This window comes from Marmota monax, unplaced genomic scaffold (assembly GCF_021218885.2).
Source record: "Marmota monax isolate L192 unplaced genomic scaffold, Marmota_monax_Labrador192_F-V1.1 WCK01_AAM20220418_F8-fsc00097, whole genome shotgun sequence".
In the NCBI taxonomy this organism is placed as follows: Eukaryota; Metazoa; Chordata; class Mammalia; order Rodentia; family Sciuridae; genus Marmota; species Marmota monax.
In genome coordinates, this window is record NW_026694162.1 from 3,346,571 (window position 1) to 3,374,177 (window position 27,607).

Consider the following 27,607-nt stretch of genomic DNA (forward strand, 5'->3'; position numbering starts at 1 on the left):
CCCACCCTGCCCCGGGCCCTGCCCAGCGCCTCGGCCCCGCACTGAATTCCGCCCATCCCAGTGGCTGCTCTAGGAAAAGTCTGCGGAGACTAGAATCCCCCCAGGCCCCAGCGGCTCCGGGAGGAAACATGGCCGCCCTGACTACGGTCGTGGCGGCTGCGGCGGCCACCGCGGTAGCTGGGGCGGTTGCGGGGGCGGGCGCGGCCACCGGGACCAGCGTGGGAGCGGCGCCCGCACCGCAACAGGTAAATTGAGGACGTCTGGAAGCCGCTCTGGTGGCGGGCGTGGGCTCGGGGATGTAGGCCCCGGGGGCGGACCGCGTCTCTGGCCCCGGCAGAACAGGTGTCCTCTGCAGCGCCACCCGGGAGGTGCCGTGTTCACGTCCCTTGGTGGAGGCCTGGCACGCCCGGCGGCGTTGCTCTTTGTTGTTATGGGCGTCTAACAGCCTTTATAAGCCGCCTCCCTGCAGTTTTGAAGTCGAGGAACACCGGGTTGGAAGCCCTGGGCTTTGCCGCTTCCTAGTTGTACGATAGGAAAATGTCTGGGCTGCTCAGTTTTCTCTCTAAAAATGGGTACTAATAATAAATAATACGCTTCTCCCTGAACTGTGGGCATTCTGTCTGGGGAGACCCTGACATGAAGCTTGGTTGGAGGGAGACTCGGCATCCAGTAATCATCGCCAGGTCTTTTACTGTGCAGGTGCTAGGAACACAAAAAGAGGAACAAAATGTGGGAGGATAAGAGGCAGAGGTGTTTCCTAGAACGGCCTTAAGGACCATTTTCTCCACAGCGAAGACAACGGTACCTTTCAGTTGCCATCAGTTTAACGAGACTATTCCTTATCCCTCTAAACTAGATATTCCCCCTTATACCCACTACACCCAACGTCCTTTCCCGGTTTTATGTTTTTCTCCATAGCACTAATTACCATATGATATAATATATATTTTTTTCATTCTCCCCCGCCTCCTTGAGAATGTAAGCTCCATGAAGGCAGAAATTATTGAGATCACTATTATATTCCCAGCACCTAAAACGTGCTCACTTTATAGTGCCTAGGACATAGTAGGCGCTTCCCAAATATTGGTAGATCAGCGCAAACCTGGAGGAAAGCTGTTGTGAACTGAGGACAGGCTCTATAGTTTTAATCCTCAAAGGAAATACAGTGTCTTTTCAGCTTTGCAATTCAGGAAATCCACCTCAGGCAAATTTTCTCCCATGTTCTATGTGATTCTATTATTCTAACTCCGGATCAAGTGCATCAGGAAAAAAAAATATATAAAAATGCAAAATAGAGCAAATGTTTTTAAATATGGACTAAAACATGTATGGTCCTGTTAGTTTGTCTATATTGCTGGCTTTCTCCATGAAAACTTTTCAGTTCAATGTGATTTGTTCTCTAAATTCTCATAGCTTGTTTTACCTCCCGATTTACGTTTTTTACAAGCTACCTAATATCGTTATTGACAAAGCCGGTGAGTTTACTACAGTGATTCTCAGAGGTGGTGTTTGCCCCAGGGACTACATCAGAATCATATAACCTATAGAGTTATTTCAAACATTATATTAGTTCTCAGAGAGCACTTAGCAATTTCTAGAGACTTAGTTGTGACAAAAGGGAAGAAGTTTTGAGGTGCTGCTAACATAATAGGTAGAGGCCAGAAGACATCCTCCCCCCCAACAGTTATCTGGTTCAAAATGTTAGTAGTACTGAGATTGAAAAACCTTGCTTTATAAACCTTTCCAACACTTTATTAGGGAAGGCATAGTTTCATAACTGAGAATCATAGCAGGAATGTAGAAATGGTCAAGTGTGTTTGGCTTAAAAAAATTAGAATCACTGCTGTACTAATTCCAAACCTGAATATTTGTCATTAATGAATATTCCTGCTCACTAATACTGAAACCAACTAATGTTTCTTGAGATATTTTTTTCTGACAATCTTATGATATTAGAAGTATCTAAAAGATATCTGAAACCTAGGGTTTCCATAACAGAGTATCACAGATTGGGTGACAAAAACAACAGAAATTAATTGTCTCACAGTTCTAGAGGCTAGAAGTCTAAGAACAAGGTGTATTAAGATTGAATTCTGGTGAGGCATCTTGTCCTAACTTGTAGACAACTATCTTCCTGCAGTATCCTCACAGGGCCTTTCCTCTGTGGGCCTGCAGAGGGAGAGAGGAAGGGAGAGAAAAAGAGTGAGAGAGAGATGTATCTGAGGTCTCTTCCTCTTAAAAGGGTATGGGTCCTTTCGGACTAGGGTTCTCTTTTATCACCTCATTTAACTAATTATCTCTGGAAAGTTGCTCTCCAAATATAGTCACTGTGGAGCTAGAAGTTCAACATTTAAATTTTGGGAGGAAATAATTCAGTCTATCACAGTTCTCTTAAATTATTCTGGAATAATTATCTCTGAAGTTTCAGAACTATTGTATCTTGTACTTTGTAATCTCCTTGAGGTGTGGAATGTCATAAATATCTCACCTATATGAAAAGTAATAAGGTGCCCTATCTATGCTTTTTGATGCTTGTATATGATTCAGCCACTGCCTTTCAAGACTGAAGGCCACAAATCTTTTAACCTTCTCTTAAGTGCCATTTCTCTCTTAATCCTGGAACTTGTTCACTTGATCATTTTAGTTTTGAATTATGAGTTTTTTGGAAGTACCTCTAACTATGATGTTGCTGGTTTTATACCAAGATAGGACTGTGTCTTCTGCTTTATTTCTAGTGATTTTTTCTCTAATGACCTGAATCTTAAGTCCATTGACTGCCTAGATTAGGTTTTCACTAATAACTACATTTCTTCTCAAACTTTAAATGGTCATTCAAAATGGACTTTCTTTAAAAGGTCATGCGTATGCATTGGGCTATGTGTATGTTCAGGTGTAGTAGGCTGAATAATGTTTCCCCAGGGCATACATCATAAGGGTCTTTGCTGATGTGATTAATATCTTAAAATAGGGAGATTTTCATGGACCTTCTGATGGGACCCATTGGGATCACATAGGTCTTTCTAAGATGGAGGCAGGGGAATCGGTCAGTAATAGGAGATGTGATAATGGAAGCAAGGGGATAGGGTGATTTGAGGAAGGGGTCATGAGCCAAGGAGTAAAGGTAGACCCAAGATGTTTAAAAAAAAAAAAAAAAGGTAAGGAAATAGGTCCTCCCTTAAAGCCTCCAGAAGAAATGCAGCCTTGCCCATACCTTGATTTTATTTTTCTTTTATTAAGATTATTTTTAATGAACAAATCATTATGTTGTAGACATACAGTATACATTGTGATGTTTTGATATGTGTATCAAATCTGGAAGTAAATCTGGATTAAATTGAGCCAATTTACATATGACCTCACTTCATTTTTTGTGGCAATACATTTGAAAATGTATTCTTTTTTAAAAAAATATGTATTTATTTTTAGTTGTAGATGGGCACAATACTTTTATTTTACTCATTTTTTATTGACTGAAATTACCTTGCTGTGTAATAGGTCTCAAAACTTATTTCTCATTTTCCATCCTAACTTTGTACCTTTTGACCAACCACTTCTCATGCCTTTCTCCCCAGTTCCTTCCAGTCTGTGGTAACCATTATTTTGCTCTTTACTTCCATGAGATCAACTCTTTTTTTTAGATTATACATTTGAGTAAAATCATGAGGTGTTTTTCTTTCTGTCTGGTTTATGTCACTTAGCATAATGTCCTCTAGTTTCACATCATGAAATTGAAAGAATAAATTTGTAATGTTTAAACTAGTAAATTGGTGGTAGACGAATCTATGATAAATTTGTTACAGAGGCAAAGGAAGCATAAGGATAGATCTGAGATTCTCTATTTCTTTAGGGGGTATCGGGGATTGAACTCAGGGGCGCTTGACCACTGAGTCACATCTCAGCCCTATTTTGTATTTTATTTAAAGACAGAGTCTGACTGAGTTGTTTAGTGACTCACTTTTGCTGAGGCTGACTTTGAACTCATGATCCTCCTGCCTGTGCCTCCCGAGCCACTGGGATTATAGGCCTGCACCATCACACTGGGAAGGATAGACCTGAGAAAGTCCTGAGTCCTCATCTTTGACTGACCTTGAAGTTCTATGTAGAAAGAAAGTAAAGGCTGAGGTAAAGTTGTAAACTTCCTGCCTGAGTATTGAAGGTGTGCCCCAGAATGCAAACAGACCCCCTTACCCAAAGATAGCAAAGACTAGGACTTATTGTTTAAAAGCATTTCAGGAAATTTATGATCACTTATTACTGACAACTCGCTAGCCAAACAAATTTAAGTGTTATACCCAACAAAGAATATATAATTCAGAATAGTGAGTAAACAAACAGAAACAAAACAAATCTTAGGAATCTTGTTTTCAGAGTTGCCACATTTAATTATTGTAAATGTCCAATTTTTAACAACAACAACAATATGAAACATGCAAAGAAATAAGGAAGTGTAGTTCACACACAGGGTAATAAAGCAGAAAGTGGAGGACTAAATACTGGATATACTAGATAAAGACTTAATATCAGTTACTTTATTATTTTTCCATATTTAGTTATTTTATCTTTTTATTAATTTGTTTATTTATTTAGATAGCATTTCAGTGTTCAGTGTTGCCTAGGCTCATCTCAAACTATGGCTCCAGTGATTCTTCACCTTAGCATCCCAAGTAGCTGGGACTTCAGGTGGTGTGCCAATGCACCTGACTCAAATAATTTATTTTAAATTTATTCACAGAACTAAAGGAAACTAAAAGAAAATATGAGAATAATATGTCACCAAATAGAAAATATCTATAAAGAGATAAAAATTACAAGAAAAATCATATAGAAATCTTGGGGTTAAAGTACAAGAACTTGAATGAAAACTTGACTAGAGAAACTCAATACCAGGTTTACTTGGCAAATAAAAGAATCAGCAAACTTGAAGATAGGTCAATTCAGATTATCCAGACTGAAGAATAGGAAAAATAAATAGATAGATAGATAGATAGATAGAAGAAGAAGAAGAAGAAGAAAAATAAAGACTCAGAGATCTGTGGAATACCATTAAGCATACTAAGATGAATAATGAGAATTTTGGAAACAGAGAAACAAAATATACACAAAGAAATGGATATTTGGGTGATGTCAGAAAACTTCCCAGATTTGATGAAAAACATTAACCAACACATTGTTGGAGCTCATCAAAACTTTCAAATATAAACAAGAAAAAATTTGAAAGCTCCAAGAAGCAATTGAATACATAGGAGGGATCCTCAATAAGATTAGCACATCAAAAACCCCGGGCATATTATTCTGTTTCTGTTGCCATTAACAAAATGCCTGAGGCTAGGTACTTATTGAATAAAATATTTATAATTAATTCACTATTTTGGAGGCTGAAAGTTCAAGATAAGTCATCCCCAGCCTCTCCTAAGGGCCTGCCAGCCTGTGTCACAGTGTGGTAGATGGCATCATGACAGCATGTGTGAGAGGGAGAGAACAGTCACATATTGAGACAGGAAGTAAGGGAATGACCGAAAATACAATAATATCACAAAGAGTAAAATACATAGAAATGAATTTAATGAAAGAAGTATAAACTTTAAACATTTTTGAAAGAAATTAAAGACTTACATAAAGAGATATTTCATGTTTATGAATCTGAAGACTTTATTCTGTTAAGAATGGTATAGTCTCCAGAGAATCCAACCCATCTGCCCTTTTTTTGCAAAAAAAAAAAAAAAAAAAAAAAAAATTTACAAGCTGATCCTAAATTTCATACAGAAAATGCAAGATATTATTTACCAAATAGTAAAAACAGCTTAGAAGAAAGAACAGAGTTGGAGTGCTCACACTTTGTAGTTTTGAAACTTATTTCAAAGCTACAGTAACCAATGTGTACTGCATAGACATAAAGATCAGTGAGAGTCAAGAAATAAACCTACATTTGTGGGCATGAAAAATGATTTTCAATAACACAATTCAGTAAGAAAAGAATAGTCTTTTCAACAAATGATACTAGGACAATTGGATATCTGCATACATAAGTTGAGCTCCTACCTCACACCATATATGAAAAATAACCCAAAATAGAGACCAACATGTGAGATATAACTCTTAGGAGAAAACATAGGCATGAATCTTCATGACCTTTGAATAGGCAGTGGTTTCTTCTATAGAAATCTGAAGCACAAACCAGACTTAAGTAAGATAAATTGTACTCCATTAAAATTTAAAAATTGGTGCCTTAAAGGACATTATCAGGAAAGTGAAGAGGCATGGGGGTGCAGCTCAATGATAGAGCGTGTGCTCAGCATGCACATGGTCCTTAGTTTAGTTCCTAGTACCAAAAAAGAAAAGACAAATCAGAGAATGTGAGAAAATACTTGCAAATTTGTAAAGGTTTTATGTCTACAATATAGGTCTTAAAACAAAATTGCACAACTAGTTTAAAGATCATATTGACTTATTTGCAGTTCATGAATTGGAGCAGTATCTTGTTCTATAAAACAAAATAAGAACTCTCACAGGGCTTCACAGAACAGTGTTCCATTGTTGTTGTTATTGTTTTTCTTTTAAGGTGGGAACTAGAAAACAAGAGAAAAAAAGCATATTAGTTAACATCAGGTTGCTTCAGTTTACTTTTCTTGTGAGAGTTAAAGAGGACTCACTTATTTGACTCCCTGAAGACTGGTAAAGCCTTTCTGATTGGTTGCTGTGAATGTTAGGAAAAAGTAGTCTGTTTGAGGATCTACTGCCTTCCTTAGAGTTTCAGTTTGATTATGCAGCACTTAGCATAAATGACTCCATTTTGGTTTGGTCTGGTCTTTGGGGACTTAGTGTAGGAGCTCAATCTAAAATAGTGCCCTCCCATAAAAATGAACATACATAAGCAGCTCTAACAGTTCAACAATAAAATGACATGTAGCCTATTTTTTTTTAAACGAGAAAAGGCAGAAGCCACTAGATTCTTTGTTTTTTTAGACTGTATGCCACTATTTATTTATTTATTTAAGTTGTAGTTGGGCACAATACCTTTATTTAATTTATTTATTTTTATGTGGTGCTGAGGATCAAACCAGGGCCTTGCATGTGCTAGGTGAGTGCTCTACCTCTGAGCCACAACCCCAGGCTCCCCCCCACCCCCACCCCGCCACTTTGCATATGTAATGCTTCATGAAAGCCAAAGTCACACTTCTCATGTGGCCCTTCAGCCAGAGGACCCCTCAGAAGAGAGCTGCTCCCTGGGTGGCACCAGCAGCTTTGCTACCAGCAACATTGACTTCCCCACTGCTGCACCTCCCTGCTGCACCTCCCAGCAAAGTCTGATGCCATCTGGTAACTGCAGCTTGGTGAGGAAATGTACACTGCTGTCCAGCACACATAGGGCCAACCATCATTAAGGACTATAGTGGAAGAAATAATGCTGGGCCCTCAGAGTGTGACCTTATTTACCAGGAGTCCGGGGAACTGAGCAAGCACAACAGCAGCAATTTGGTGGCATTTGCTTTTATGAGATAAAATAGTTTGGGAATTATTCCTAGAACCAAGGTAATGTTAAGCCATTGTAATGATTTCAGTGAGTTATTGAGGCAGTGCAGACTTGCAATAGACTAATCAAGAAATTCAAATTGAAGAGATAGAAAATCAGCTCTGATGACCAAGTTACTTCAGCATAAAAATGTAACTGGTAGTGAAAATATGAAGTTTTCAGAATGGCAATGGAAGAGGATGTTCCAAATGTATAGAGTTCATTGAGATGGTATAAAATTGAGGACTAGGCAAATGTTTGTGTGGCCTCAAACCAATCATGATATTATTGTTTATGAGTTAATTAAAGTTATTTTCTTCTAAAACAATGAGAAAAGATTTAAGTAGATAGATATTCCTCAAGAGCAGTGTCCCATAAGCATATGAAAAAGATGTGAAACATCATTAGTCATTAGGAACTAATCAAAGATTAACCACTGTGAAATGCTATTTCACAGGTATTAAAATGGCTAAAATAAAACAGACAGATAATAGCAAGAATTGGTGAGGGTACAGAGAAATTGGAACCCTTATGCCGTGTTAGTGGGAATGTTAGTGGGATACAGCCATTGTGGAAAACAGTTTGGCAGTTTTTCAGAAAACTAAAACCTTGTGCATCAGAGGCATTACTAAAGACATGAATAGATAACTCAGAGAAAAAAAATCTGCCAATTACATATATAGTAAGATATTTACATTCAGAAATAAAAAGAATGCTTCCAACTCAACAATAAAAGGGCAACCTGTTTGTTGTCGTTGTTGTTGTCTTTTTGTGGTGCTGGGGATTGAAACCAGGCCCTTGTGCGTGCAAGGCAAGTACTCTGCCAACTGAGCTATATCCCCAGCCCTCAACCCAGATTTTTAAATGGGAAATTAAAAAATAGAGCTACCTTATGAGCCAGAAATCCTGCTATTTACCCAAGAGAATTGAAACGGTTGGTTGTGTAGCTCAGTGATAGAGTGCTTACCTAGCGTGTTTGAGGCCCTGGGATTAATCCCCGGTACTACAAAAATAGGCAAGTTAAATTCACATACAGATGGTCATGGTACCATTATTTGTATTGGCCAAATAGTAGAAAGAAACCAATTGTCCATCAGCTGATGTCCAATGAGTTGGTAAACAAAATGTGGTGGATCTGTATAAAGCATCACATTTCAGCCACAAAAAGGAATGGAGCACAGATTCATGGTACCACATGGATGAATCTTGAAAACAATGTGCTAAGCGAAAGAAGCCAGACAGAAAAGGTTACATGTTGTATGAGTCCATTTAGCCAGAATAGGTAAATTCATAGTTAGAAAATGAAGTTAATGCTTGCCTGGAGCTGGGAGAAGGAGATGGGGAGTGACTGTTAATGGGTATAATACTTCATTTTGGCATGATGAAAATATCTCAGAACCACATAGTGATGATGGTTGCACAACTTTGTGAATATACTAAAAACCACCAAATTGTATGTCTTAAATGGATATTTATGGTATGTGAATTATATCTCAACTTTTTAAATATTTCCTAAATTCTTTACTTTGTTCTTGCTCTTAGAAATATAGAACCTATGTTTCCCTTTTTCTTCATCTCTCACATCCCATTGTTCAGCAATCCCTTTTGGTTATACCTTCAAAATAAATCTAAGGTTCTTAACTTCTTTTAATTTCTGTCACCTGGGTAGTCCTGGACACTCATTCCAAGCCTGTGTTGCTGCATCAGCTACTCCACTGATCTTGCTTCCATTCGTGCCTCACCCACCCTCACACTTCCCACTGATTTATTCCCCCAAAACAGCCAGAATTTTTTTCTTAAAGAATTAAATTTACCATGCATTTATCTGTTCAAAACCCTGCAGTAAAATTCACTCAGTGACCTAACCCATCTGTGTGTTTGGCGTGTACCTCCCTGTTGACTTTCATCTCCCATCAAGCCCCCTACCTTTACTAATCTCATGTCATATTGCCTTTTCTGTGCTTGAACTGGCCAACGTCTTTCCTGCTCTTGCAAGTTTGTACAGCTGATCTGTAGACCTGGCACACCATTCCATGCTGCTTCTGGCATGGCTGATTCCATTCTTTCTTAAATGTCACCCCCTCAAATAGAACCCCTGCAGCTATTCTAACTGAAAAGCAAGCCTAAGTTAATTTTTTCCATGTTAATACTAGTTCCTTAATAGCACTTATCACAGTTGGTGCATTTTTATTTGTTTTTATTGCTTGTTTCATATTTTCTCTATAAATCTGTTTCCCTTCAATAGACTTTAAGGAGGGGCCATATTAGGATGGATCTTTATTGTTTCCCTAGTGTCTAATGCTGCCCCTGTCATAGCATACATAGTGTTCAGTCTATAGGTGACAAATGACTGGTAAATGAATTAGATCTTTTTTGTAAATAATCTCTGGATTATTATTATTATTATTAATTTATCATTTTAAGATAAAAATTCCTTCTTCCACAAAATGTATTTTTAAAAAAATTAGATTAGCCTTAAAACGAACTCAATAAACTCCAGTATTTGATGTTTTAGTGTCGAAAAATAATTTCACGTTATTTCTTACTACTTTCATTATGGATGATAATTTCTTGTTATTTTTTATACAGAATGATGGCTGTTTTAGTACTTCAGGTGGAATTCGTCCTTTTCAGCTTCAAAATTGGAAGCAGAAAGTTAGTCGGACTAAGAAAGCAGAATTCATACGCACAGCAGAAAAATTTAAGAATCAGTAAGTATGTTTTGTCCAAATAACAGTACTAGTAAATTTATTATGAACAATATAAAATTAATTCAATTTCACCTACTAAATCCCATATTATTAGAAAATTTTAGTCACTCACCAGTTAAATAGAACAAAGAAAGTGGCAGATATGAATGGACAAATGGTAATACAATATTTAATATAAAAATTATAAGTGGAATTGTTTTATCTTTTATTACCACTTTCAATTTTTATTTTAAGGAAAACAAAACAGCTGCTTCTTTAAATTTTGTATATTAGATAAACAGATTGAGTACCTTTTCAATTTACAACTGCAGGTAAACATTCAGTAAACATTTTTGAATAAGTGAATAATTTGAGGGGGTTTAAAATATGTATGTATGAAAGTGCTTTATAAGTAAACATCATGTATTTAAATTGCTATTTTTCCTATTTTGCAAACAAGGGTGATTATAGAGAGTAAATATCTTCCCATAGGTTATCTAGTTGGTAAATGTTTGATTTAGTGACTCTTATGGGTGGCTTCAGCCACTCTGAAAGCCACTGTTCTTTTTACTAACCAGTGCTGTTCTTCAGGAAAGCCTGTTTGAGTTGTCAGTATATCTCATTGAGGCAAGTAGTGGCTAGTTTTCATGAAAAATCTATACTTTTGAGTTAACTTTTTAAAAAAAATAACTTGTGATCTCTGTTCCTCTCAGATCTATTCTGTACATTATGATGAAATTGAGAAGTTTCTGTTTATGTTTCTGTTTAAATGTTAGTATATACTATATGTATTTATTCCTTGAAGAAGCAGTGATATTCATTGAATATTCATTGTTGTCTGCAGCATCATGATGTAACTATGAAGAATGGTAATAATTAGAACTCAAAGTGCCCTATTCTACCCTATAGTTTTTTATAAACATACTGCTTTGAATTTAGACACTATCCATTTACCAAAGAACTCAAGAAAAGGAAACTATTGTAAGGAATAGACTCTGGAACAGAATTAGTGACAGTTCTCTTCAGAAATTCTACCAGTGAAAAAAATATACTATTTGAATTTTGAAAAGTTACACCATCTGTAGCTTTGGAAGATTGAATTCTTACTACCCTTATATAATACTTGTCTCCCCCCCAGCTTTATAATTGACAAAAATAGTATATGTTTAACGTATACAACATGATGTTTTGATATATGTATACATTGTGAAATGATTATCACCATCAAGCTGATTAACATATTCCTCACCTCACATAGTTACTGTGCACTTGCATGTAAGATCTGTTCTTTCAGCATATTATACTAAACGAAACAAGTCAAATTCTGAAAGATGTACATGGCATGATCTCATTTATGTGTGGAATCTAAAAGAGTTGAACTTATAAAAACAGACCAGAGGGGTAGATAACAGAGGTGGGCGTGAAGGTGAGGGGTAAAGATAATGGGAGAATGTTGTTCAAACACTATGTGTGTCAGATGGATATGTTCTGAAAACCTAATATATAGCATGTTCACATTGGTTAATGATAATATAATTTATTATTATACTATAAAATAAAATATATTTGAAAAATGTAAATACAATCTCTGTAATACCAAGAATTCAAGAAAATACAATTTATTTATTTATATTTTTTTTCTAAAATGCATTACTCTAGGTAGAATTGGACTCTAGTTAGGGTTTCTGGTTTGTATTTATTTCTAGATGGCATAATGTCCACTAAAAGGTGAAGGTCTGTAATACAGCAACTCAATGTATTTCTATTCGATTCTTCTTGAATACTGAGGAAAAAACAATTTGTTTCATCATTCTGTTATTTTTAGAGTAAGAAATAAATTCACATGTCTCAGAACTCTAAACAATATCAAAGGGTACTCAATAGAAAGTCTCAGTTTCACCCCTAGTTCCTCTCCCCTCAGACAACCAGTAGTACTAGTTTTTTTTGTTTATTCTTCCACAGATTTTATGTGTTTATTAGGAAATGGAAATATATATTCACATTTGTCCCTTTTTATGTAAATGGTAGCATACTCTACATACTGATTTGCATCTTGGTTTTTTTAACTTCAGAGTATATCTTAGACACAAAGGAGTTGTTGATTTTGTCAGGTTCTGTAATGTCATGGTAGTTATATATATCAAATATCCTTAATTTACAGAGATGCACATGGTAGTATGTTGGAGAAAAACTGCATAGAGGATTTACTTCAAAATACTTGAGCAAAGGAAAGAAAGAATAGATGAAAGGAGAGGTAAAATTACTGAGTCGGCGTGCTATGAGGGGCACATCATGAGTGTAAATGAGGGGTCAATTTACTCTTCTCTACTGTGGGCATGTTTGACATTTTTATATAAAAACATTGTTATAAAGAGTGTCTTCTTGGAGAGGTTTCCTATTCTGTACATGGGACATCTGCAGCATTATATGCTGGCATTTGAGTGTAACATGACTTATTTAGCCTGTCCTAAATTTTTGGATGTGTAAGTTGTAACAAACAATGCTGTAATTAATTGCAGCATCCTCATAGGTCCACATTATTTTGCACGTGTGTGAGTATATCTTCAGGATAAATTCTTAGGAGAAAATGCTGGGTCAAAGGTATATGAATTCATGAATGTGGTAAATATTGTTGCATTGCCATCCATAGGCAATTTACAATGTATGAGAAGATCTGTCTCCCCACAGTTTTAACCATTAGAATATATTATTTAAACTTGTGATTTGTTGACCAGTCTGATAGATATGCAGTGTTCTTATGATACAGTTTTAATTGCATTTCTCCTAATTTGAGTTTAAACATCTTTTCATATGTTTAGCAATCTGTCTCCATTAGTACATTTTGAATGTCTTTACATGGTAGTATTTCTAGTCTAGCAATAGCAACATGTAACTCACTATCATATTGTATCCTATGTCCTTGGCAGATGTTTCTATTTGATCATAATATTATCCCTGCTCCCCATCCAGAGCTTTCATGGGATTCCCAGTTCTTAACACACAGGACTTCAGTAGTGACCCTCAATCTGTTAGAAATGCCATGTGGAATGAGTCTGTTCAACTTTTCTGTTCCACCTCTTGCCTCCTCTCACAAACAGCACAAGCTTCCTAAACACACATGCTGAGATATAATCCCCTCTGCCTTTAGGGCCTGGGGCAGTCTCCTGTTGTGCCTCATAAATAGTAAATTTTTCTCTGTGTAGCAAGGTGGAAAAGACTGATAGTTGCCCCTCAAGTTATATGAAATTAGTCAATGGCCAGAGATACCCCAACATTCATTAAATCCAGGATTAAGGAAGATCTATATTCATATTCCACTTTGTAAGAGAAAGAAAACTAACATTAACAAAATTCATTTTTTTGCCCAATCAAAAAAAAATTTCTTAATAGTATATCTTTTGTTTTGTTTTATCCAAGGGCTCAAATTAGCAATTAGAACTCCTTACTGATAGATGGACTAAGTCCAAAGAGCAATAATAAGATGAAAGAAGCTTTGTAATGAATGAAGACAATATCCTTGAAATATACTAAATTTCCTGTCTTTGTAGATTGTTTACCTCTTGAAGTTTAGTATTAATATCAGTAACTTGAATTTCCATAGTACATATTTATATATTGTACAAAAATCCCTCACATACTTTATCTCATTTGATGTTAATTATAGCCCTGTTAGGTAGTAAAGAGCAGTTATTAATCCTGTTAGCCATGAGATGAGTCATATCAAATGAGGTTAATGACTTGGCTAAGGTTACAGAGTTAACAGTATCTACTACTAAAAGCAGTGACAGCCCTTTTCAGACCCCAGCAAGATTGAAATGGAATCCATAGCCAAAGTCCTGTGTATTTTCAAAGGAAATTCATATATCCACATTTTCTTAAATTATCATTTTTATAATTTAAGTAACAATTCAATACAGTTGATTTTGGTTGAACTTATTCCTATCTACTCTTTTGACTCCTTAATCTCATTAATCTAAGTAATTACATTCTTTTTAAATGAATTAATCTATTTTGAGTGTCTTCATATTTTAAACAGTTAAAATATATTTAAATCATATTTATACCATTTGTTTCTTTTCCTAAAGAGTTATTATCATAGAAAAAGATAAACACAGTCATTTCTACAACCAGAGAAGTGACTTCAGAATTGAGCATAGTATGCTGGAAGAATTGGAAAATAAATTGATTAACAGCAGGAAAACAGAAAGTAAGTTGAGTTCATGATAAACTAAAGACTGTTGAGTGAAATAAAGTTACAGTTTTTCCCTATCTTTGTCTTTGTGCATTGACTGTATTGGTAGTAAGTTTGTCTTTTTAGTGACATGTGTTTATTCTCTGAGGTCACTGTTTAGTCATTCTAACTGGATTGTTTTCTAAGCATATTTCTTCAATTTGATAGGAAAGAGAGGGTTTTGGTGTTTTGGTTGACAAATTAGTAAATGCTATTAAAATTTCCTGAAAAGAAAAAAAAAATTGGTTCCTGAGCTATCTGATCTTAGCTCATCACCCTGGCATTATAAACTGACCTCTGGACTCAGTAAGTATTAGCAAATTTACAATCTGTACTTTATGAGGAGAGCATGTCACATAGTTATTTAAACCTGAGTTTCCTCATCTGCACTTTGAAACCTACCATTTCTACCTTGATAGAGATAATATGTAAGAAAGTGCCTTATAGATTATGGTGAATATGTTCTATTGGTGGTTATGAAAATTAATCATTTCAACTGTATAGTAAATGCTAGGCTTAAAGAATTCTATGAGAATACCCTGTAAAGTTAAATTTTTATGTTGAGAAATCTATTTAATAGAAAAGCTATTTAGCATTGCTTATAGGAAAAATAATGGTTATCAATCAATTAGCTAAGATTTATAACATGTTGACTTACTATGTAGAGATTAGATTATTCATGGTACTCTCTTATCACCAATTAAAATAAATTCCTAATAACTAACTTTTCTCTTCCTCAATACAAAATTATACTATTTTTAGAAGTCATCTTTTGTCAGGTAGTGACAAATCATTCCCTTTCTTCTATTGGAATGACAACAGGATCTAATATTGAGAGCCACTTTTCCAGTTCTCTCTTCTTTGAGTCATACAGAAATTTAGACTTTGCTGATTTAATATTCATTAATATTTCTTAGTGTTTTTTTTTTTTTGCAGGCAAGTGGGAAGCTAATCTTTCATGTCTTGGTTATATTCTTTTTTAAAAATTTTATTTATTTTATTTATTGATGGACCTTTATTTTTTATTTATATGTGGTGCTGAGAATTGAACCCAGTGCCTCACACATTCAAGGCAAGCACTCTACCGCTGAGCCACAACCCCAACCCCTTGATTATGTTCTTAAGTAGAGTATCTCAGTTTGTGCATTTTAAAAGGCTGCTTGGTTTTCTCTTTTTAGAGACAACTTTGTTTTTATCTTTTAATTTTCCCTTTTTCTATAGTTTTTGCCTTTTGTTATTAAGACTTTATACATACCTAAGAGAGGAAGGAATGGGTTGTTTTAGTATAAAGATTTAGAAACTTCCACTTCATAGATCATAACTCAGAAATACCTATTCCTTATTACAAATATCCATGCCTCAGTTTTAGCCTGAATTTATATTTTGTTGTTCTTTGGCTATGCAGAGTATCAGTTCCAAATGGATAAATAAAATAAGGTTGTTTGCCCTGTAGTGATTTTTGCTATAGTTGATCAAGCTAATAAAACAACAAAAAATTCTTTCCTAATTATTTAAACTTACTAGAGAAGTTTCTTGACTTAAAGTTTCAATAGTGATCAAGACTATATAAAATAAATGAGATAAAATGTCTTTTATGGAACACTCAGATGTTAATTAAAAAATAGAACAAAGCCATATAAATATTCGGAGCCTTGTTCTGGATATTAGCCCTGGCTCTAAGACTGTAGATAAACTTAAAAATTAATAATATTAATAATAATAATAATTGCCAGGGCTGGGGGCATAGCTCAATTATAGTGTGCTTGCCTTGTATATATAAGTCCTGAGTTCCATCCCAACATTGCAAATAAATAAAATAGAGTGCCTTTAAGGACAGAGTCTTTTGATATTTCATGCTCATTTATCAAAAGTTGCAAAAACAGCCGGGCACAGTGGTGCACACCTATAATCCCAGTGGCCATGGAGGCTGAGGCAGGAGGATCACAAGTTCAAAACCAGTCTCAGCAAAAGTGAGACTCGGAGCAATTCAGTGAGACCCTTTCTCTAAATAAAATACAAAATAGGGCTGGAGATGTTGCTCACTGGGAGTGCCCCTGAGTTTAATCCCTGGTACCGCCCCCTAAAGTTGTAAAAACAAAAAGAGAAGGGTGCATAAAGTACCCAATGCTGATAAAATAATAATATTACTGTTACATGAATATGTATCCATGAATATGAATATTTACAACATAAGCCTACTAAAAAATAAGTATTAAAGAAAATTACTACTTCAGAAAAGAGTATGAAAGAAGAATCTAGTCTTTCTACTACTGATCAAGACCATTTGAAAATGGTCTTAACCTGTTTTCCAGACTTTTATTCTGGGCCTAACATTTTACTTCAGGATATTCCTTTGGTTGAGCTTGGCACCTGAATCATAGATACCACTTAATGGCACCTGAGGGACCTCTTTAGGGGCATGACAGTGACACCACTAGGTATCACTCACCTTTGTCTTAGAAAATGCATTTAGATTAATTTAAACCTCAATGGGGAGTTTGTAAGTATCCATAGAATTAGTACTGGCTAGACAGTTTTAGTATTCCCACAATATAATTAAGAGCAAATTCTATTTCCATAAATTACAATAAGTTAAAAAATGCTTTTAGCCAGGACCAGTGGTGTTGTCTGTAATCCCAGCAATTTGGGAGACTGAGGCAAGAGTATTGCAAGTTTGAGGCCAACCTCAGCAATTTAGGCCCTCAGCAACTGAGCAAGACACTATCTCAAAATAAAAAATAGAAAGGACTAGATATATAGCTCAGTGGTAAAGTGCCCCTAGATTCAATCACCACTACCAAAAAAAGAAAGAAAGAAAAATTATTTTAAAGAACAAAACATGCTAAGCTTAAGCTTCTAATCTTGCATTTAAAACAATGTGCAATAATTCAGTCTCCACAGAAGGAAAAAAAAGACATTTCCTTGGCACACGTGTATAATAAAATGTAACACACTATGCTTTTAAATATTGGAGAAAATTAAGAGATGCTTTATTTAGAGAAAAGGTACCTAAAATATTCAGATGACTTTGATATAAACATCTTTTATTCTTTAATTGTTCTTCACTATCTTTTGCTAAATGATTGTGATCAGTCTTATGTGTCGAATCCTAATGCAACTACATTTGTCACAAAGTAATTTTACAATATGTATTTCTTCCTTACAGGAGCAAAAATCCAGCAACAATTGGCCAAAATACATAACAATGTGAAGAAACTTCAGTATCAGTTAAAAGATGTGAAGCCTACACCTGATTGTAAGTAAATTCAAATGTTAGAATTTTTTACATATTAATATTTTCCTCTTGCTCATTAGAAAAATTTATACTTTTCTAATATGAAATGTCTATTTTCCTACTTGGCATTAATGAAGCTATACCTACTTTATTGGTTGGGAATTGATAAGGTCATTTTGGAGAACTGTAGTATCTGGCATTTATATAAGCTTTTTATTTTTTTAATCCTTAGAGTGCTATCAAATCCTTAAAAATTATAAGGTAGAATACCTTATATTATTGTCATTTGTAAGGTAGAGAACTTATGGTACAGATAGTTTAGATTGAGTTAATTAAGGGGGAAAAATAAGGCTGACTTCTGATTTCTGGTTTAGTGCTTTTTCTGTCATTTGCTTTTTGAAATAATTACCTTTCAGAGGCATTTCAAATATGTAAGAAAAGGTTCAATTGTATTGGGGCAAATGCTAGTTTTAGGGGAAAAAGTTGTATCCTTGTCTCCTTGTTTATATCAACATTGATTTCCAAAGGTTCAAAGCAATAAAGGAAAGTGCTCAAGATTATGGACTAAGACAGATGTTGATCAAACCCTTGATCTGTCATCTGTTATGTAATTTTAAATTTTAGGAAAATTACTCAAACTTTCATTTTTTTCAGTTCTCATGGTGTTATGAAGAGTGTAGCTATTATTCATTAAATTTAATAAAACCAAAAATATTAGAATAGAACATGGTTTAACATATTTATAATCATATTATGTTTAGAAGGATAAGAACAGAATATAAAGAAAAAAGTACTTAAAAAAAACTTAAACCTATAAGCAAATGTGATAAACAAATTAGAAAAGTATTAACAATATATAATTTAAAAAGCCAACATCCATAATATACGTAGAATGCCAGAATTAGAGCAACCAGGATAAACAACCTAATAGAAAAATTAGCATAAGATTATAAGGTATACAGCAATTCAAAATACATATAAAAATGCTCAGGCTTATTAATGATCACAAAAATGTCAGCTAAATCAGTGATGATAAATTTTTGCTTCATTTTGGAAATGGTTAAAAGTATATAGGAAGGGGCTCTCTCAGAAACAATGAATTGGTATAGCATCTTTGAAGAACAAGATGACAGTATCTAGCATATTGTAAACTTTTCTGTTTAGCATTTCAAGTTTTATCAGTTATTCTCTAAGAGCACTTATTTGAGCGTGCTAAAATATATATGCAAGGATTTTTACTATGGTATTGTATATATTTAAAAGAATATCAATTGGAGAGTGGATTAAATGAATTACAATAGATGTAGCCATATATAGACACAGAAAAAATGAGATAGTAATGTGTGTGAAAAGTTAATCACAATATTTTGTTAACTGCAAAATTTTAATAAATGAAAACTGCAAGTCAAACAACAGTATGTTTTGAAATTTTTTTGTAAAAACTAATATTAATTACAACATTTAATGCTATGGATGCATAGGAAAATTATTTGTAATAAAAAATTGCAATCATAAAAGTTTACTTTTGAGCAAAGGTTTATTAATTCCTTAGGCCAAGAAGTATCTTTAAATTAGGGAAACACTCTACTTTTTTGTCTTAATTTTTAAGACAAAATTCTTAATTTTCAGCTATACTGAAATATAACAAAATAATTTGTTCATGGCTTTGTTTTTTTTTTTTTTTCTTTTCACAGTTGTTGAAAAGCTCAGAGAAATGATGGAAGAAATTGAAAATGCAATTAATACTTTTAAAGAAGAACAAAGGCTTATGTATGTTTTAAGCTCATTTTAATATAAAATCACGGACCTTTAGTTTTCAGTAACTCACCACTAGTTTGTTGTATACAACCGTATTGTTGTTTGTGTTTGAATCTTACACAAAAGCAATATAACACCTCTCCTTTTGTCTTAGGGTTTATTTAGGAAATTTTCATTCATATTTAGACACTATAAAATGTCAAATAAGAATCGAAAGATTGTTTTTATCTTTGAGGAAACTTAAGGCTTAGATTTATAAATGTTAATAATGTCAATTAGGGAAGACGATATGAAGAATCAGGAATAATTGAATTTGAGGGAAATTGGAATATTAAAATGGTTTGATTTTTATCTTCAAACTTTTTAAAATTTTAGATATGAAGAGCTTATTAAAGAAGAGAAAACAACGAATAATGAGTTGAATGCCATATCAAGAAAAATTGACTTATGGGCTTTGGGTAATTCAGAAACAGAGAAAGCTTTCAGAGCAATCTCAAGCAAAGTTCCTGTAGACAAAGTGATACCAAGTACTCTTCCAGAAGAAGTGGTAGATTTTGAAAAATTCCTTCAGCAAACAGGAGGGCGACAAGGGGGTTGGGATGACTATGATCACCAGAACTTTGTAAAGGTGAGAAACAAACATAAAGGGAAGCCAGCATTTGTGGAAGAGGTTCTTGAATACCTTCCAGGAAGAACACAGGATGAAGTTCAACAGCATGAGAATTGGTATCAAAAATTTCTGGCTTTAGAGGAAAGAAAAAAAGAGGTAATAATAATAGCTGTTATTCATTGTATGTTTCTCTGTTCTAGGCACTGTTCTAAACTTATTATTAACTTTGTAGCAACCCTGTTAAGTATGTTTGTAGTTGTTTTTACCCTATCTTACAGAAGATGAAACTGAGCCAATAAGAAGTAATTTTACCTAATGGAACTACAGTTGGGCTTCCTCAAGGCCAAACATTTCTACCCCTAAGAAACTACACAAGGGGCATTAAAACTAATAACTGTAGGCAAAACACTTTGTGTCCATTTCCTAGAACTGTATAATTCAGATCTACCCAGACTTTTGAAAACCATCTTACCAGCAAAGGCCACATTATCTTGGATAGAAAGTCAAGAAGCAGAGGAGAAAGTACTTTTAAGTATTAAAAGTTTCTTCGAAGTTTTTTGTTTGTTTTTGCAGCCTTCAGCTCTGATGAACATTAACTTGTTTTGTTTAACAAAAAAATGCATGTCTGTTCAACAGATGACACACCTAAGGAGCAGCAAGGAAATTTTGATTCATATAGCTACATTTTTCATTGTTGTTGTCATTGTCCCCCCACTCTTTAAATTAAATGCATGTAGGGAGATTGATTCAGGGAATTTAAGAAATATTTTTGAATTGTAAGTCATTTTTAGAGACTCAAGAGAAGATTAACACTTCTATCTTCCACTTCCTTTAGTATAGCCTGTGTTTTGTGTGAATGAAGATAACTTACCATTTTCAGACATACTCTGAACTTTTTCAGTGCCGTCCAGTATCTTGTTCTTACTTTATGTGCCTCTATTCTTTTGTCCTCAATGCTCAGCTTATCAAAATCTGCGCAGAGCAGATACTGCCTTCTCCTTGTCCACCCAAACATAGTCGTCCTCCTCACACTTTCACTAACACGATGTTTATACTTTTTTTTTTTTTAATGATGTGCTATGGCATGCTCATGTTGTATCTCCCCAAGAATAATGCTGCTCAAACTTGGTCCATGAACTGGATATTAGTTTGTAAACTTACTAGTTTACAATGAGATAAGGCGATTGCATGAAAATCAGTTACCCAGTAAGCACATTATTTAATTTAGTTGATTTTTTTCCATAAAAAAATTTGCTCATTGAAGGCAGAAGTGAATTGATTTACATTGTCATGAATCCTGGATATTTTTTTGGATTGTCACTTTGAGTGCATTGTACTAAATGGTATTTGGTATTGTCTAATCATCTATGGATACTGTCCCATTGCCTTGTATATAATATACATTCCATATGGATTTAATGAATGAATGGTACATGATGAGATGACAATGGTTTCCTGACTTGGGGGGAAGGTAATGCAGCAGTTATGTCCTATGTTGCATTGAGAAGGCCATTAGAATTTTAAATAATCTTTCCATAACCAATATGTACAGATATTGAACTATTTTATTATTTGTTTTTTTACACTTATGAAGCACTGTGGTTCCAGATACTGCCTTATTTAGTCTTCACAATACCCATGCATAATAATCTGCTACTTTACTGATGAGCAAAATGAAAACAGAGTAGTTTAGTGATTTATCCAAGGTCACATCTAGTAAATGGCAAAGACAAGATTTGATTCCAGGTAGTCTGACTTCAGGGCTATTTACTCTTAAACTACCTCATTTTTATTCCTCTTCTGATATTTGACCAGGGAAAAAATCACTCAGAATGTAGGCTTATTCTAGAAAAAGAATTTGTAAGCAGAAGTGAAATGATTAGAGGAAAGGGATGTTGCCCATGAAAACAGAGCAGGTAAAGAGGAGAATAAGTACAGTCCTTGTGAACCTAAGGATATAGACAGGAAAAGGAAGGCCAAAAGAATGACCTACTAGTCAGAGTTTTAAAATGGTAATATTTTTAAATGGAAGTAGAAAAAAAATTTATTGGTTCAAATAAAACAGAACTTAGAACCCTAAGCACTCAGCATCCTATAATTGTTATTTTTTCTAGAAAGATGGAATTGTAGTTGTATTTTAAATTACTTTAAACATTTTTCTTTTGCTGTCTTTTTTTTTTTAACTATCTAGTCTATTCAGAATTGGAAAAGTAAAAAGCAGCAAAAAAAGGAGGAAATTTTCAAGTTAAAAGAAAAGGTAGACAACATACCTTTGCCCTTTCATAATAAACCAGACGATAATCAAAAGCAAAAAGAAGAACAAAGAAAGAAACAGAAATTGGCAGTTGAAGCTTGGAAAAAACAGAAAAGTATAGAAATGTCAATGAAATGTGCTTCTTCCCAGTTAAAAGAAGAGGAAGAGAAAGAGAAAAAGCAGCTGAAAGAACGTCAACGCCAGTTTAAACTAAAATTACTACTAGAAAGTTATACCCAGCAGAAGAAAGAACAGGAAGAAGTTTTGAAGCTTGAAAAGGAGATAAGAGAAAAGGCAGAAAAGGCAGATAAAAGGAAAACTGCTGCTGATGAAATTTCCAGGTTTCAAGAAAGAGTGAGTAAATATATTTCCTAAATAATACATGGAAGTATTATTTCAAGATTCAATTAAGCAAAAGTTGAGAAAGTCTTATATATCAAACCTGTGCTTCACATTACCATACTAAAATAAGTAAGCCATGCTATCTAACATCTAGTGGGTTAGGAGATTCCACTATGCAATGATTGAGGTGTGGACAGAGAACTTTAGGAGGTGGATACAGGGATATTTCCCACAGCTATGAGAGAAAGAAGGTGATGCTTGGGTTGATTTTAGAGGGAGAAATCTTTCCTAGTAGAGGGAATACCATGAATAGCATTTTGGAAGAGTGTAACAGCATGGTGTACTATAGATACTTGATATATACTTATTCTATTTTGTCTCATCATCCCAGATGTGAAACGCCTGTAAAACTTAAATTAAGCAGCAAATATACCACTTATGGTAACTTTGAAATTATATTTGCAGAATTGAAACCTTGGGACTTAATGGGTTAAAAAACTCTTAGGTTATTGCTAATTGATAGGACTGTAGGTAGTTTTCAACAAATATATACCAGAAAAAATGTTAGTAAAGACAAAGTGGAATTCAGTCCAAAAAGTATGAAGACAAAGCAGGGTTTTTAAAATGCAAATGGGTGCAAGTAAGATACAACTTATGCATGTAACTTATGCATTATTATGTGCATCAAAATATATAGCAGCAACATTAATAAAGCAAAAAATAGTGGAAGTATAAAGATAAATAATAGACAAATACATTCATATTAGAAATTTTAGTTCATTTTTTTAGTCTACCTATAAAATTCTTTCTGAATAATAAAAGATTTCATGCCTTCTCACTCCCCAAAAAGTTAAGTAGGGCACATAATGAAAGACTTAGAAAAAAGAAAACTAATAATCTAAAACTAGACATATCTGTATTGATAAATGAAAATGGGCTTAACTTATGTATTATAAGAAAAGGAATTTGAGCTGGGGTTGTAGCTCAGTTGGTAGAGCATTTTGCCTTGCATGTGTGTGTGAGGCACTGGGTTCCATCCTCAGCACCACATAAAAACAAATAAAATAAAGGTATTGTGTTTGTCTCCAACTAAATGTGTGTGTGTGTGTGTGTGTATGTATGTATATATATAGAGAGAGAGAGAGAGAGAAAAAAGGAATTTTAGGTTGAACCTTAAAGTGAAACAAGTTAAAGTGAAACCTAAAAATATACATAAAGGATGTACATGTTACAGTTATGTGTAGAACAAATAAAGTTTTTAGCCTTTGTTGGAAAAGGTTAATATTGAAAGAGTATTGATAGTTAAGGTAATTTATTTTTATTTTCCAACAACTAAATTGTAAACAAATTCAGGTTAATTTCATTTTCTTAATATAATCTTTTTTTTTAGGATTTACATAAACTTGAATTGAAAATTCTAGACAGACAGGCAAAGGAAGATGAAAAGGCAGAAAAACAAAGAAGAATGGCAAAATTAAAAGAAAAGGTACTCTGAACTGAGGTTAATTTCTTTTTAAAGAAACTACATGAAAATGTAAAAATTATACGTATTAATGGGGTGCCACGTGCTATTTCAGTACATACATACATTCTGTAAAGTTAAATCAGGTTAAACAGCGATCTCAAGTATTTTCATTTCTTTATGACAAAACTACTGAAAAATTCGAAAACAGTGCCTCACACATGTTAAGCAAGTGCTGTGTCACTGAGCAACAACCCCAGCCTGAAAATCCTTTCGTTTAACTTTTTGAAATGTACAGTTATTGACAGTTACCCTACTGTGCACCAGCGCTTGCTCCTAACTATAAATTGGTATTCATTGATCAACCTTTCCCCTCCCACTCCTATCTTAATTCCTTGGTTTATAAGCATACTGACATCATATATATTTTCTTCTTATGGTTTTTATACTTAAATACTTTAAATTTCCTGTTTATATATTAGAAAACAGGCATATGATTTTAAAACTATCATTTGAATTCTATCATTTTACATTCTTTTTAAAAAAATATTTATTTATTTTAGTTTTAGGTAGATACAATATTTTTATTGTATCCACCTAAAACTGAGGATCGAACCCAGTGCCTCACATGTGCTAGGCGAGCACTCTACCACTTGAGCCACAACCCCAGCCCTCTATCATTCTAAGTAACCTTTTCTTTCACCCTGAAATCTCTCTCTTCCTACTTGCTGTTCTTTTAATCCTTTCTATATGAACCTGTTTTTTATACTTGTGGCAGCTGTGAGCATTTTGAATCTCAATGGTAATACTCAGAACTAAAGACATTGATGACCCCTAAGGATTAAGCAGAGGATTCACTTTATCATAAATTTATTGTCTGGCTATATCAATATTAAACTTAGCTATATAAAAAATTATATTTTTTCTCATAGTAGAAAGAGAAAAAATAGAAAAAGAACAAAATAATAGAACTAAAAAAATAGACTAATGTTTTATTAGTAAATTGCTGTAGTCCAAATTTTATTTTAGAAGTTTAAATTAGAAGTTTACTGAACAGGTTAACAGTTTTATTACCATTTAGCTGATATCAAGTATGTTTTTTAAAACTGCTTTATGTTATGTTACTAAGGATCTTACTCATTGAAATACAAACTTAGTTCATATAAGTTAACTGGCATTATTTTGCTTTTGATTGCAGGTTGAAAATAATGTTAGTAGAGATCCCTCTAGGCTTTACAAACCTACCAAAGGTTGGAAAGAACGAACCAAAAATATAGGACCAACAGGCTCTGGGCCACTTCTACATATCCCACATAGGTAAAAAGGAGTTAGAAGGGATGGTCACTTTAGAGAAATTTCATAGCTGCATGTTTATATTTTATACAATTTCTGTATTATATTTAGTTATGAGGTTGATAAAGTAAATCTATACACATTTTTAGCAGTTAACATGTAATTAGATGTGTTTAGGTCTTTAAATTTTTTTCTTGTATTTGTAATTGCTTTTCTCTTTTTCTTCATAGGGCTATTCCAACCTGGAGACAAGGAATATAGAAAATGTGAGATAACTGAATTGCTATTTATGTTTTGAGGATATTAGCATATTCAGTTATACTAAGAGAATAACTAACCATATTCTTTAAATAGTACTAGCTTAGCCAGATTGATTATTGTGCTGTACGTGAATTGAGAGATATTTTTAAGTTTCATGCAGCATTGTCATTAGTATTTCCTGCTTCTACTAAGAGGACATTTAAGGTGTATGTTGGCCTGTTATTGATGTAAAAGTTATTTAAATAAGTTTATGTTCAATCTTTATTCCATTTAAATACTCAAAACATTTCAAAGATATTTTGTTTTTTTTGTCATGTGTAGCAAAATAAATTGGGGGTAATCATAGAAAGACATTTTTTAAACCAAAATTTTGTAATTTTTTATAACTTTGAAGTAAGTTAGCTTAAGTAACAAAAATATAAAGTGTCTTTTTTGAAGAGTTATGAAATAACTTAGTATTTTTTTCTAAGTTTAACAGATTGGTAGTTTGTCAGTTATTACATTTTTGTGTAATAAACATTTTGTATTTGTTTGAAGCATGCATTGTTTTATATAGAGAATACTTTTAAAATATACCTTGCACCTCAAATTCCCTATTAATTGTATTATTGCTATCATCCTTTTGATTTCCTTTAGCTATTCCCAATTGCCATTCACTCTCTCTGAACTTCATATGTTTATAAAATCTTTGTGTCTTTCACATCTTACTGGTTAATACAGTTTTATTTCTGCTCTGTTAGCCTCAAAATAGAACTTTTTGTTCTGAAATATCATCTGAAATAAGCCAGCTTTAAAATACTTTTTTTTAGGTAGCATTTAAAATGTTTCAAAATTGCTAGGCAAATATATTGGCCCAAAGAGTTTATTTTTAAATTTCTAAACTTTTATAAATGAAAACACAGTTTTACTGAATTCAACTTTTCATATTATAAAATCTTAGATCCTAACCCTAATTAGTTTTCATCTTATAGGAAACCTACTGTATTCATAAAACTACCAAAAAGTTGTTTCTTATAATTTTATCTTAAGGTATCTTTTTTTAATATTTATTTTTTTAGTTTTAGGTGGACACAATATCTTTATTTTATTTTTATGTGGTGTTGAGGATCGAACCCAGCGCCCCGCGCATGCCAGACGAGCGTGCCCCCTCTTGAGCTACATCCCCAGCCCTTAAAGTATCTTTTAATTTTAATTTGTTACAGATGGGCTAAATGACTCATAGTGGTCAAAACCTTTTCCAGTATACCAGTTAATATTTCAAAGTATGTAGATTCCAAATTTTAGAAATAGAATTCTAATTGTATAGTTATTGGTATTTATGAGAAAACCAATTCAAACAATCTTTAATTGGAAATGTCCATTGTACTTATATTATTTGTTCCACATAAGTCTTTTAGATGATTTGAAGTAGTTCAAAAATAAAATGTGAAAGATAGGGAATTTAACAACAGAACTGAACCAGCTACAAGATACATAAAAGTAAATCTTTCTTCCATTGCTTTTTGTTGTACACAAATGCAGCATTCAGTTTCCTACATCTAAGCTAAGCATTATGATTGATGTGTTTCTTGTGGCTTTTGTTTATTTTGGGGTGTTTTGTTTCAGCGCTGGAGATTGAACTCAAGGCCTCAACCATGCTAAGCACATGCTTCCCTACTGAGCTATACTCCCAACCCTGTTCTATTTTATTTACCTATTTATTTACTTATTTTTAATAAAGTATGGATGTTTCTCTGAAGAAAATCAGTCTTTCTGACTGAATTTGAAGTAAAGGAGGAATTTGTTATATAGATCCCTGCTTAAAGAATGTAGGATGGCAGAGTGCTTGCCTAGCACACACAAGGCTCTGAATTCAGTCCTCAGACTAGGGAAAAAATGAATGTAGATAAACATAATCTAAAATGTATTTAGTTATAGGTTCATTGATGAGATGTGAAATATACATTTCTTACACTGGTTTA

The 27,607-nt window shown here is 33.8% G+C and overlaps 1 protein-coding gene across 3 annotated transcripts; it reads left to right on the top strand.

Moving 5' to 3' along the window:
- The first annotated feature begins 9 nt into the window (after positions 1 to 9).
- On the top strand, positions 10 to 26,346 carry Ccdc112 (coiled-coil domain containing 112). 3 transcript variants are annotated; one of them, XM_046465858.2, is made up of 10 exons: positions 10 to 245; positions 10,100 to 10,221; positions 14,286 to 14,407; positions 17,598 to 17,687; positions 19,361 to 19,436; positions 19,800 to 20,190; positions 22,439 to 22,642; positions 24,021 to 24,116; positions 25,291 to 25,409; positions 25,616 to 26,346. In XM_046465858.2, exons 1-10 carry the CDS (start codon positions 129 to 131, stop codon positions 25,644 to 25,646), a joined length of 1,368 nt encoding a protein of 455 aa, XP_046321814.1. In that variant the 5' UTR covers positions 10 to 128; the 3' UTR covers positions 25,647 to 26,346. The 3 variants fall into 3 exon arrangements, with proteins under 3 accessions (XP_046321814.1, XP_046321813.1, XP_046321815.1); XM_046465857.2 differs by having other exon boundaries at positions 12 to 245; positions 22,226 to 22,642; XM_046465859.2 differs by lacking the exon at positions 14,286 to 14,407 and having other exon boundaries at positions 130 to 245; positions 22,226 to 22,642.
- Positions 26,347 to 27,607: the final 1,261 nt, after the last annotated feature.

Excerpts from the sequence above, each read along its gene's own strand:
- Ccdc112 (XM_046465857.2), top strand. The coding sequence starts at position 129 with ATGGCCGCCCTGACTACGGTCGTGGCGGCTGCGGCGGCCACCGCGGTA. Across the intron at positions 17,688-19,360 it reads TGTGAAGCCTACACCTGATT|TTGTTGAAAAGCTCAGAGAA; the intron begins GTAAGTAAATTC and ends TTCTTTTCACAG. Across the intron at positions 22,643-24,020 it reads TTTCCAGGTTTCAAGAAAGA|GATTTACATAAACTTGAATT; the intron begins GTGAGTAAATAT and ends CTTTTTTTTTAG.